Here is a 14161-nt window from a genome sequence, read left to right on the forward strand (position 1 = left end):
TAAGGCTGACACATTTGCAACAATCATCAGCCAGAAGTGCCGAGTTGATGATCCATCTCGGCCCCCTCCTGACGTCCTCAGCATCACAGAGGCCAGACTTCAGCCAATTCGATTCACTCCGTGTTATATCAAGAAATGGCTGAGGGCAGTGGATACTGCAAAGGCTATGGGTCCTGACAATATTGCGGCAATAGTAATGAAGACCTGTGCACCAGAACTTGCTGCACCCCTAGCCAAGCTGTCCCAGTATAGCTACAAAACTGTCACCTACCCGGCAATGTGGAAAATTGCCCAGGTATGTCCTGTACACAAAAAGCAGGACAACTCCAACCCAGCCAGTTACCACCCCATTAGTCTACTCTTAATCATCTGTAAAGTGATGGAAATGTGTCATCAACAGTGCCATCAAGCAGCACTTGCATAGCATAAACCTGCTCTGTGAAGCTCTGTTTGGAATCCGCCAGGGCCACTCAGATCCTGACATCATTACAGCCTTGGTTCAAACATGGACAAAAGAATTGAACTCAAGAGGTGATGTGAGAGTGACTGCCCTTGACATCAAGGTAGCATTTGACCGAGTATGGCATCAAGGAGCCCTAGCAAAGCTGGAGTCAATGGAAATCAGGGAGAAAAGTCTCTGCTGGTTGCAGTCATACCTAGCGCAAAGGAAGATGGTTGTGGTTGTTGGAGGTCAATCATCTGAGCTCCAGAACATCATGGCAGGTGTTCCTCAGGGTAGTGTCCAAGGCCCAACCGCCCTCAGCTGCTTCATCAATGACCTTCCTTCAATCATAAGGCCAGAAGTGGGGATGTTTGCTGATAATTGCACAATGTTCAGCATCATTCACGACTCCTCAAATACTGAATCAGTCCGTGTAGAAATACAGCAAAACCTGGATAACATCCAGGCTTGTGTTGATAAGTGGCAAGTAAAATTTGCACCACACAAGTGCCAGGCAATGACCATCTCCAACAAGAAAGAATCTAACCATCTCCCCTTGACAGTCAATCGCAATACCATCGCTGAATCCCCCACTTTCAACATCCTAGGGGCTACCATTGACCAGAAACTGAACTGGAGTAGCCATATAAATACGCTGGCTACAAGAGCAGGTCAGAGGCTAGGAATCCTGCGGTAAGTAACTCACCTCCTGACTCCCCAAATTCTTTCCACCATCTACAAGGCACAAGTCAGGAATGTGATGGAATGCCCTCCACTTGCCAGAATGGGTGCAGCTCCAATAAACACTCAAGAAGCTCAACACCATCCAGGACAAAGCAGCCCGCTTGAGTGGCATCCTATCGACAAACAATCACTCCCTCCACCAGCGACGCACAGTGGCAGCAGTGTATACCATCTACAAGATGCACTGCAGCAACCTACCAAGTCTCCTTAAACAGCACTTTCCAATCCCGCGACCTCTACCACCTTGAAGGACAAGGGCAGCAACATCACCACCTGCAAGTTCCCCTCCAAGTCACACACCATCCTTTCTTGGATCTATATCGTCATTCCTTCACTGTCGCAGGGTCAAAATCCTAGAACTTCCTTCCTAACAGCACTGTGGGTGTACCTACCTCACATGGCCTGCAGCGGTTCAAGAACGCAGCTCACCACCACGTTCTCAAGGGCTATTAGGGATGGGCAATAAATGCTGGCATATCCAGTGACGCCCACATCCCATGAATGTATGCAATAAAAAAGTGCAGCGCTCTGCAGTTTCTCTGCATAGAAGCAGAGAAAAGTTGTAACACAGAAATAGGCCACTAGGCCCATCGTGTCTGTGCTGGCCGACAAACAATCCATCTATTCTCATTCCACATTCCAGCATTTGTTCCGTAGCCCTCCAGATTACGGCACGTAAGGTGCATATCCAGACTCCTTTTGGATAACTTGAGTTTTTCTGCCTCAACTACCCTCTCAGGCAGTGAGTACCAGACCCCCACCACCCTCTGCGTGAAAAGCGTTTTCCATATCTCCCCGCTAATATTTCTGCCAATCGCTTTAATTCTGTGCCCCCGAGTCACTGACCTCTCTGCTAAGGTAAATAGGCCCTTCACGTCCACTCTATCCAGGCCGCTCAAAGCTTTGTATATTTCAATCAGATCTGCCCTCAGCTTCTTCTGTTCCAAGGAGAACAACCCCAAGCTATCCAATCTTTCCTCATAGATCCATTTTGCAGTCCCCCCAATATCCTTGTACATCTCCTCTGTACCCGCTTTCATGTAATTACTTTCTTTCTGTAATGAGGTGACACAGTACTCGGGTTGTGGCCTAACCAATGAGTTATACAGTTCCAGCATAACTTCCATGCTCTTATATTCTATACCTCGGCTAATAAAGGAAATGATTCCATAGGCCTTCTTAAACAGCTTATTGGCCTGTCCTTCGATCGATAGGGACCTGTGGATATTCACTCCAAGGTCCCTCACTTCCTCTACACTTTTCGGTATTTTCCCTTTAAACGTGTATATCCTTGCCCTGTTTGACCTCTCCAAACACATCCCCTCACATTTCTCAGGTTGAGTTCCATTTGCCAAGCTTCTGCCCATCCGACCAGACCATCAATATCTTCTTGCAGCCTACAGCTATCTTACTCGGTATTTACCACACGGCCAACCTTTGGGTCGTCTGCAAACTTCTTCATCATGCCCCCTACATTTACATCCAAATCGTTAATATATACCACATAAAGCAGGGTACCCACTACTGAGCCTACGGAACGCTACTGGAAGCAACCCTCCAGTCGCCCAAACACCCGATCAACAATTGCCCTTTGTTTCCTGCCACTGAGCCAATTTCGAATCCACCTTGTTGCATTTCCCTGGATCCCATGGGATTTTATTTTTGAAACCAGTCTGCCATGTGCTCCTCGTTAAAGCCTTTCTAAAATCCATGTAGACCACGTCAATAGCACTACCCTCATCTATCTTCCTTGTTACCTCTTCCAAAAATTCGATCAAGTTGGGTCACAAAAGATCATCCTTGAACAATACCATGCTGACTATCCTTCATTAACCTGTGCCTTTCTAAGTCTTTGCTCGAGTCGCTCTGAACAGGCTCCAGAAGCTGGCCGAGCGCGTCTACCCTGAGGCACAGTGTGGCTTTCGTGCAGAGAGATCGACTATTGACATGCTGTTCTCCCTTCGTCAGATACAGGAGAAATGCCGTGAACAACAGATGCCCCTCTACATTGCTTTCATTGATCTCACCAAAGCCTTTGACCTCGTCAGCAGACGTGGTCTCTTCAGACTACTAGAAAAGATCGGATGTCCACCAAAGCTACTAAGTATCATCACCTCATTCCATGACAATATGAAAGGCACAATTCAACATGGTGGCTCCTCATCAGAGCCCTTTCCTATCCTGAGTGGTGTGAAACAGGGCTGTGTTCTCGCACCCACACTTTTTGGGATTTTCTTCTCCCTGCTGCTTTCACATGCGTTCAAATCCTCTGAAGAAGGAATTTTCCTCCACACAAGATCAGGGGGCAGGTTGTTCAACCTTGCCCGTCTAAGAGCGAAGTCCAAAGTACGGAAAGTCCTCATCAGAGAACTCCTCTTTGCTGACGATGCTGCTTTAACATCTCACACTGAAGAATGCCTGCAGAGTCTCATCGACAGGTTTGCGTCTGCCTGCAATGAATTTGGCCTAACCATCAGCCTCAAGAAAACGAACATCATGGGGCAGGATGTCAGAAATGCTCCATCCATCAATATTGGCGACCACGCTCTGGAAGTGGTTCAAGAGTTCACCTACCTAGGCTCAACTATCACCAGTAACCTGTCTCTAGATGCAGAAATCAACAAGCGCATGGGTAAGGCTTCCACTGCTATGTCCAGACTGGCCAAGAGAGTGTGGGAAAATGGCGCACTGACACGGAACACAAAAGTCCGAGTGTATCAGGCCTGTGTCCTCAGTACCTTGCTCTACGGCAGCGAGGCCTGGACAACGTATGCCAGCCAAGAGCGACGTCTCAATTCATTCCATCTTCGCTGCCTTCGGAGAATACTTGGCATCAGGTGGCAGGACTATATCTCCAACACAGAAGTCCTTGAAGCGGCCAACATCCCCAGCTTATACACACTACTGAGTCAGCGGCGCTTGAGATGGCTTGGCCATGTGAGCCGCATGGAAGATGGCAGGATCCCCAAAGACACATTGTACAGCGAGCTCGCCACTGGTATCAGACCCACCGGCCGTCCATGTCTCCGTTATAAAGACGTCTGCAAACGCGACATGAAATCGTGTGACATTGATCACAAGTCGTGGGAGTCAGTTGCCAGCATTCGCCAGAGCTGGTGGGCAGCCATAAAGACAGGGCTAAATTGTGGCGAGTCGAAGAGACTTAGTAGTTGGCAGGAAAAAAGACAGAGGCGCAAGGGGAGAGCCAACTGTGCAACAGCCCCGACAAACAAATTTCTCTGCAGCACCTGTGGAAGAGCCTGTCACTCCAGAATTGGCCTTTATAGCCACTCCAGGCGCTGCTTCACAAACCACTGACCACCTCCAGGCGCGTATCCATTGTCTCTCGAGATAAGGAGGCCCAAAAGATCTAAGTGACAGTTCGTCCTGTCTTTCAGAATAGATTCTACAACTTTGCCCACGACTGAAATTAGACTGACTGGCCTGTAATTATTCTATCTATCCCTCACCCCCTTTTTAAACAGAGATACAACGTTAGCAATTCTCCAGTCCTCTAGCCCCACAACTGTGTCCAGTGAGGACTGGAAAATAATGGTTAGACCTTCTGTTATTGCTTCTCTTGCTTCTTTTAACAGCCTAGGGTACATTTCATCTTGCCCTGCGAATTTATCAACTTTCAAGCATGCTATTCCAATTAATACGTCCTCTCTGCCGATATTTGTCATGCCCAATACATCACTCTCCTCCTCCATAACTACAATATCTGCATCGCCCCCGTCTTTTGTGAAGACAGACGCAAAGTATTCGTTAAGAATCCTAACAGCATCTTCTGTTCCTACACATAGGTTAACTTTTTGCTCTTAATGCGCTACTATCTCCGTAGTTCCTGCAACTCTGAAAGTATTAAGAACACATCTTTGGGTTCACCTTGATTTTGCTTGCAAATATTGTTTCATGCCTTCTCTTTGCCTTCCCAATTTCCCTTTTGAATTCACCCCTCCACTTTCTATACCCCTCTTTGCTTTTTCTCGTATTCGGTCTCGGTATAGATATAAGCTTTCCTTTTCTGCCTTATCTCTTTCTGTAAGCTCCTTGACATCTATGGGGCTCTATATTTGGCAGTCTCTTCCATTTTCTTTGTGGGAACATGTTTACTCTGAACTCCTTTAATCTCCCCTTTGAATGCCTCCCACTGCTCTGACAGTGACTTACCTTCAAGTATCTGTTTCCAGTCCACTTTCGCTAAGTCACTCCTCAGTTAAGTAAAATTTGCCTTGCCTCAATTGAGAAATGTAACTCCTGTTCTATCACTAGCCTTTTGCAAAATTATGTTACAACTGATTGAATTATGATCACCAGCACCAAAATGCTCTCCCACTGCCAGTCCTTCCACCTGCCCAACTTCATTTCCTAAAACAAAGTCTAAACATTCTGCCTCTCTTGTTGGACTTCCTATATACTGGCCAAAAAGTTCCCCTGAATGCACCTCAAATAAAATGCCATGTAAATAAAATTCTGATTTCCTTTTCTTCACACCAAAGTGGGCAACCTCAGATTTTCCATGTTGTACTCCATCAGCCAAATTACATAACCTATCTAAATTTCTTTGCAGACACTTTATGTCCTCTTCACAACTTCCTTTCCTATATATCTTTGTATCGTTGGCAAATTTATTTACAATACCCTGGGTCCCTTCATCCAAGCTCTTAAAATAGACAGTTAAGTGTTGAGGCCCGAGCGCTGATCCTTGTGGCACACCACCAGTTCCAGTTTGCCAACCTGAAAATGCCCCATTTATTCCGAATCTCTGTTTCCTGTTGGTTAGTCAATCCTGCATCTATCGTTATATATTATACCCAACATCATGAACTATTATCTGGTGGAGTCACATTTTATGTAGCACCTTACCGAATACATTTTGGAAATCTGGTTCCACTTTATCCACCCTGTATGTTACATCCTCAAAGAACCCTAATAACATTGTCAAGCACGATTTCTCTTTCGTGAAAACCTGATGATTGGCTAATAACGGTTTGATTTCTAAATGTCTTGCTACTAATATCTTAATAACGGATTCCAGCATTTTCCCAATGACAGATGGTTTGCTAACTGGGCTATAGTTCACTGCTCTCTGTCTGCCTGCTTTCTTGAATAGAGGAATTTCATTTGCGTTTTTCCAATCCATTGGGACCTTTCCAGAATGTAAGGAATTTTGGGAGAATATAACCGAATTATTCGGCCGATTGTGCCACGAACACCGTTTCGTGCATTTGCTTTGCTCTGCTGGAAAGAGCCATAACATGAGAGTTTCTTACCTGTAGAAAAGGATTCTGAACCCTTGATTAAATTAGTAAATGAACTGGCTTTTTCCCTTTGGTTACCATATTGTTTATCACATTTCACTGCACTCGGACTTTACGAAAATGATGGCCTCGTCGTGTCTTTCTGGCAACAACATAATGGGAAGGGCAGGCTTCAAATATCGTCCTCTGCACAAACCCAATAATCCAATGTATAGAAAGGTGCAGTCAACAGGCTTATGATTGTTGCTCCACGGGAAACATGTAACGTAAGAAAGTATAGAAATGAAACTGATTTCCACCAGTTTGACACTCTATCTATTGTAGCCACAGTGTAAATCACATGAGTCACCGACAACAGAAAAACACCATCTGAATTGTAGCTTATCTCGGTCTGCTTGAGCTGGATAAATGTTAGCAAACTCGATTATTGGACCAGCTCTCTGAATTACTGATTTAGTTACAGTGTGGGAACCCGGGTCAGTGTTTTACCGGAATCTGGAAAGTTACTTTATTCGGACCCGGGAATGTGTTCGGTAAGTATTATTAATCCAGTAACATAATCACACGGGAGTAAACAGCACTGATACCCGGATGTGCATTGTGCTAGTACCCTGGGTATGTAAGATACTGGTACCAGCAGTTGTGCTATAATGGGTCCTGGGAGTGTGGTGTACCTGGGCAGGAACTGCGTTGTGTCAGGAGCTGGTTGTATGCCGTAGCTAGACAGGGGAGTGCGCTGCCATTGGGATACAGGAGATTAATGGCTTGCTACTCGAGCATTTGTTGCACAGTTATCCAAGGCTGTGTTGTATTGGTACCCGCTAGTTTGCTATAATGGAGTGGTGGTGTGTACTGTTCCGGAAAATGGCATCTACTGTACTGATTCCAGAAAGTGCTCTCCTGGGTCCCAGGGGTGGACTTTGCGGGGACCCGTGCATGCGCTGTACCTCGTCCCTTGGACATGTTATCCTGGGACCAGGCAATGTGTGGCTCAGGGACTCGCGGGTGTACTGCACCCTGATTCCTGACTTATATTGTGTGATGTTCCAGGACTGGGGAGTGAGCGGTATTCGGATGAGGAATTTAGCAGCTGCATTCCCTTCTGATCTGACACAGATTTCTATTTGTTCTCCTGCAATTTATCAAATGATGAAGCAAGCTGTCAATTGACAAAGTATCTTTCAGCACAGATCAAAATCTGCTTTATTCAAGAACAGGCAAATGGTACAGACAACTGAGTATGATAATATGTTCGATGTAATCATTTCAACATCTACCTGGAAATTAAACACATTCCAAATAACACAGGGAGAACAGGTGGGGGAGGGGGTGGGGGTGGAGGGGTGGCGGGGGGGGGGGTGGGGGGTGGTGGCTTCAGTTGAAAACGCATCTGTAGATATTGTGAGATCATTTCATCGGATTAATTTGACAATCATTGTAAGAGGATATTTAACTCCACTTATCAATTCCTGCCTGAATTTTCTTTGGGTCACTGCATAAATAAACGTGTTTGTGCAGCAACTTAAGAGCTGGAGCATGAAGCCTATCTCTTGAACAAATGTTGGCAGGGAAACAGTAACCAGGTGCCACATGTATTCCAGTCGTTTCAAAATGGAACAAACCATAAACACCACCCATAACAGTATGAAATTCCCCGATATAACGAACAATAAAATCATGGATTTTCTTCGGTTCGCCATCTCTGGGTCACTGGGACTGTCCCCTCTGCTCCCACCCCGGAGCCGCCTGCGGGCTCTACTGGTCACTATAATGTTTCTGACCGTCAGTGCATTGAATAGTAGAATCAAAATAAATGGAATAAGAGGTGTTAAAATGTAATGCATTAATTCCGTAACAGCCCAGGCCAGTGAGAGAGATACAGCTGATAACACGGAGCAAAACCAGGGACTGTTAGAAATCATATATTTAGATTCATACAGAAAATACCAGAAAATGTTCTTCAAACAGTTCAGCATAGTCACTGTTCCGAGAACCACAGCGGCTGTTTTCTCTGTGCAGTATTTTGTTTGCAGCTTCTGACAACAAATGGCTACAAATCGATCAAAGGAGAACATGACGGTAAACCAGACAGAACAGTCTGTGGAGGCATAAAGCAGGACAGCGTGGATATCACAAACTCTAACGTAATGCAGAAAAGCAGATTGTTCCCGATAAACAATTGGAATCTGCCTGAGGATCAGATCGAAAATAACGACCAATAGGTCCGCCGTTGCCATGGCTACGAGATAGCAGGTGACACATTTGGAGAGACCACACTTTGCCCGAGATAGTATCACAATCGTCACCACGTTAACTGTAAGCAGAAGTGAATAGTAAATTACTCATCAAACACCACAATAATAGAAGTTTGACGTGCTTTGGTGAAATAATGGAAAAGGATGTGGAATACATCTATTCACGTTCTTCACAATAAACTGTAATTCGGAGAAAAAATATGATGGTATCTGTTATCTTTTCTGTGACACAACATCCTGTCTATATATTTTGCAATCACAGTAATCTGTAATGAATCGGCAGTTAAATGATGCAATGGAATCAAATGAAACAAGGTTACAATAGTAAGTCAGTTTAGATTAAATAAAAAGAGGACAAAATTCGGGAGCCACACTTCCATATGGACAGTGGAAAGTGATTCAGCTGTTCAATCAGTTGGACCTGTTACGCCATTCAATTAGTTTGCAGCTGATCTGTATCTGAACTCCATCCACACCCCACGGATTCTTAATCCTGGGGGGGAAATAAATCTACCAATCGCAGTTTTGAAACATTCAATTCACCTCGTTTGAATGGCCTGGTATGGGGAAGTTTTAATGATTTCCACTGGGCATTTACTGAATCGGATCGAAATCATGACTATTAAGTACACAAAAATAATTTGATTGACATCAGTGAAGGAGAGCTCACATCCATGGAACATAGGTCACAATCAAATATACATGTTGAGAAAATAGAAATAATTGGACAAACTGATTAAAGACAGAAATAAAGGGAGATATGAAGCATAAAGAATTTCGAAGCAAAGAAAGGATGGAAGAAGGAAGGAAAGGAGGAAAGAAAGAAAGAAAGAAAGAAAAAGAAAGGAAGAAAGAAAGAAAGGGAGAAAGAAGGAAGGAAGAACTCACATCTATTGACACTGAACAGAAAATCCGGTCATGCAAAACACTTTACGGCCAGTGAAGTACCTTTTCCATATATTCACGGTTGCAAGTTTGAAGTGCAGTCACGATCGCAATTTAAGGAATGTCATACAGTACATTTCTGGACGTGCAGACTCAGATATTACATGCTGCTATACTCCAGTTACTGAAGTACCAGCTCCAGGTAGCAACTTACTCGGGACAGCAATCGCAGCCAAGATGGGGAAGTAAATCTTTTCTATATCATTAAGCACCCAAAGAATTTTGAGTTTTATCAGGAAACTAAGAGACATTATTTTCACTTTTGGTAAGAGTCGATGATTCGATGTTGTTGATGCTGGAAGAAATTCTCCGATTGACACATTGAGAGGATCTCCATTCTTTATAGGAGAAAACACAAATCCATTAGGTCAGATAATTGGTTTCCTTACAGTCACTGAACAAACAGATGAAGTCAACAGCCTTCACTCCAGGATTGTTTAAAAATAACAGCGGGATTTCGAAATAGACATTTCCTTGAAGACCGGGTTAAAGCTGTACCTTCATTCACTCATACAAGTCTCACAATCCTAAGAAGTATTTCACTGATGTCTTTTCTCAAAAAGAAAGCTACCAGACAGTGGATTTGTCCAGTGTCATCAAATAAAAGCCCGAACAAATGTGTTCCTATTCGAGAGGATCAACCAAAGAAGAACTTAAGTAAAAAGCAAAACATAAGAATTTTAATATCTGATATAATAACATTACTGACAGTTTCCATCAAGCCCTCCGTACCTGCGGTGCAGCTTCAAAAAGAAGCTGCCTATTTTACTGATTGTTTGCAGCATATTTTTCTTATCATTCAGATTCCCAGCTTCCACAATATTGCTTTCGTTTCAAGAATTTAAAAACATTTCCTGGATATTTATTCTAGGCTGCTTCTTGTACAAAATGAATTGATTCAGAAAGCATCTTTTCCAGTTGATGATACCGGTCAGAATATATATGTCTTACACCAAAGAAAGAAGGAAGAAATCTAGACACCTTTTATTGTGGGCACTATTGTAACAATCGCTGGCTACAGTTAAGAGCCGTCTCTTGGAAATTATTGATGCGTGATTCTTCTGAATTTTAATTAAAAGTTTAATATTCCTGCATAAGAAACAAGGCGACAGATTTGAAACTATCACATCAAGTGTTTGCACGTCATCATTACACAGTCAAAGTTCAGGGTTTTGTCAATATTGGATGGTGATTATCTCAACAAGTGTGACTGACGTTTAGCGAATTCTTAACTGGAGGAATTGTCCAGCTACTGATTTCGCATCTTGTGCCTCTCTCCATCTTCGAACAAGGTGTGCCCTAATTTCCCTGCTTATTACCTTAAACGAGCAACACTGGCAACCTCCACCCATTTTGTGCATTTCTTTATTCATTCTTGGGTGGTGAGCATCGCCGCCGATGCCAGCATTTGTTTTCCATTCCTAACAGCCCTTGAGACGCTAGTGGTGTGCGTCTTTCTTGAACAGTGGTTCTCCACATGATGTATGCACAACCATAGTGCTGTTATGGAGTGAGTTTCTGACATTGGCTCAGCGATACTGAAGCTTCACCGATATAGTTCCAAGTCGGGATGGTATGAGGCGTGGAGGAAAACTTTCAGTGGCATCACCAAAGTCTTGCCCAATCACTTAACCTGTGCTTAACGCATTGTAGACTCCTTACTTCCTCCACACAGCTTACCTTCCCAGCCAACCTTGTACAGTCAGCAACCTTGGAAATAATACACTCAGCACCCTCATCTGAGTTATTAATTTGGATATAAATAGCTGAAATCAAAGCACAGATTCTTGTGGTGTTTCTCCAGTTGCACTCCACCATCCCAAAAATTACCTGTTTTTCCCTACTGTCTGTTTGCTGCCTGTTCTGTCGGCTAACTAATTATCAAATCAAGTAAGTGTCTTACCCCGTATCCCATGAGCCCTAACCTTGTGAAAGTACCACTTGAGTAGCATCTTATCCAATTTTGTCTGGAATCCCAAGCATCCTGCAGTCACTAATTATCCCTCACATACGGAGCTAGTTACACCCACAAATAAAAACAATAAACAATTTGTTAAACATCGTTTTTATTGATTCACGTACTTCACATTATATTATAGCATTTTCTCGAGTTGTAATCTCAGGCTAACTAGCCCATAGCTCCATACTTCCTCTCTGCACCCTCGCTATGATAACGGTATTACATTTACTACTTTCGAATCCAGGTGGACCTTTCTGGAACATCGGGAATTGTGGAGCCTAAAATAAATGCACCCAGTACCTCTGCAGCCACAAGTTGACTATCAAATGCGAACGATCTATCGGCATTTCGTCCCATGATCTTATCTAACACGTTTGCTTTAATATTATCAATTTTGTTAAATTCTTCATACTCACTAGATCCTTGATTTAGACAATTTCAACATGTTCCATCTGCCTTCTAATGTGAAGACTGATACAAAATATTTGTGGAACGTCTCTGTGGTTATTCTTAACTTGTCCAATTATACATTGTGATGCCACTTTTCAAGTGGAGCTTTTATTCCTCAAGGGAACGTATATTCGATGAGAGGTATGATGTATTTCTTTAAACGTTTCCCATTGCATACTTGCGTTCATTAAAAAAAACATCTAATTTGCCCCGTTCTCTGTCGAGCGTCAGTAGCTTCTTGTTTTCCACCTGAGAGGGCAGATGTCCCCTTGGTTGAGGAGTTAGAAGAGAAAGAAATTGATATTATTAAACGATTATTAATTCACAGGTAAATAAGTTCGTTGACTCTTAGGCCGAACGCGTTGTAAATTTAGCAATGAAACGTCTGACAGTGCACACGGGGAGAATGTCAAACTTAGTTTTATTAACTCCGTATTCTCACCAACTGAACAAAACAGCGGTATGGACACAGTGGTGAGTGATTCACCGGAGTAGATCATTTAGTTCCCAGAGTCCTTTCCACCAATCAATGAGATCATGGATAATCTGCGACCCATCTCCATATACCCACCTGTGATCCATGCCTCTTAATCCCTGTGACTGACAACAAAGAAATCGATCTATTTCAGTTTTAAATTGAACAACTGATCGGACATCAATTGCTTTTTGCCGAAGTGAGTTACAAACTTCTAGCATCCTTTGCATGAAGAAATGTTTCTTAATTTCACTCCTGAAAGGTCTGGCCGCAATGTTTTGTCTATGCCCCCTCGTCTCAGAGGCACCAACTAACATATATACTTCCTCGTATTCTACTTCATCTTTCCCCTTAATAAATTGTAAAAAATCGATCACCTCTTAACCTTCTAAATTTTAGTTAATTTCAGGGAATACATCACTAGTTTGTTTAATTGCTCCCCGAGTTTAATCCTTGGATTCTAGCGATCATGCTAAATCCATGCTACACTCCCTTCAAGTTCAATATATTCTTTTTAAGGTGACTTGCCGAGAACTGCTCGCTTTCCTTCAGGGAAATCGTACAGCTGAACATGACTGCTACCCACTTGCATTCCAATACTCTAGGTATAAATGCCAGCATTTCAGTAGCACCTTTGAATATTTTCTGTTCCTGCTGATGACATTTTAATGATCTGCATACATCAACCCCAAGGGCTCTTCGGCGCAATTTTATCTCTATGGTTCACGTGTGCACAGCAACAATCTGCAAGGTACCGTGTATTGAAATAAACAGGCCGCTCACAACAGCGAGCACGAGGGGAAGACGGCATGGGTACGATGGTGCCAGGGATGGGCAACAAACCCCAATGGAAAATGCTGAAGTGGCTGAAAGAGAGCATGAACAGGTGCAGTCATAATTGTAGCACCAGAAAGTGTGGGAAACAGGGATTTTGTGTTCAGAGGAGCAGCAAGCATGGGAGAGAGGGAAGATGTGATTCGAGAAGGGTCACTGACCCAAAACGTTAACTCTGCTTCTCTTTTCACAGATGCTGCCAGACCTGCTGAGTGATTCCAGCATTTCTTGTTTTTGTTTCAGATTTCCAGCATTTCTTCTTTTTGTTTTATATCTTTGCCCTGTTTAGCCTCTCCAAAGCATCCCCTCACATTTCTCCAGGTTGAGTTCCATTTGGCAAGTTTTTGCCCATCTGACCTGACCATCAATATCTTCTTGAAGCCTACAGCCATCTTCTTTGGTATTTACCACACGGCCAATCTTTGGGTCGTCTGCAAACTTCTTCATCATGCCCCCAACACTTATGTCCAAATCGTTAATATATACCACATAAAGTAGGGTAGCCAGTATTGAGCCTATGGAACGCCACTGGAAACAACCCTCCATCGCCCAAACACCCGTTCAACAATTGCCCTTTGTTTCCTGCCACTGAGCCAATTTCGAAGCCACCTTGTTGCATTTCCCTGGATCCCATTATATTTTATTTTTGCAACCAGTCTGCCATGTGCTCCTTGTTAAAGCCTTTCTAAAATCCATGTAAACCAACTGCACTACCCTCATTTTTCTTCCTTGGTACCTCTTGAAAACATTCGATCAAGTTGGGTCACAAAAGATCGTCCTTGAACAATACCA

At 43.5% G+C, this 14161-nt stretch overlaps 1 protein-coding gene across 1 annotated transcript; it reads right to left on the minus strand.

Moving 5' to 3' along the window:
• Positions 1 to 7862: 7862 nt before the first annotated feature.
• LOC137357479 (probable G-protein coupled receptor 139) lies at positions 7863 to 13816 on the minus strand. The gene is made up of 3 exons (XM_068023825.1): positions 13727 to 13816; positions 9805 to 9988; positions 7863 to 8764 (listed from the first exon to the last, which is right to left on the minus strand). The coding sequence occupies exons 1-3, from the start codon at positions 13814 to 13816 to the stop codon at positions 7863 to 7865; spliced, it is 1176 nt and encodes a 391-aa protein (XP_067879926.1).
• Between the last annotated feature and the right edge of the window lie 345 nt (positions 13817 to 14161).

The sequence above is a fragment of the Heterodontus francisci genome, chromosome 48, assembly GCF_036365525.1.
Source record: "Heterodontus francisci isolate sHetFra1 chromosome 48, sHetFra1.hap1, whole genome shotgun sequence".
NCBI lineage: Eukaryota > Metazoa > Chordata > Chondrichthyes > Heterodontiformes > Heterodontidae > Heterodontus > Heterodontus francisci.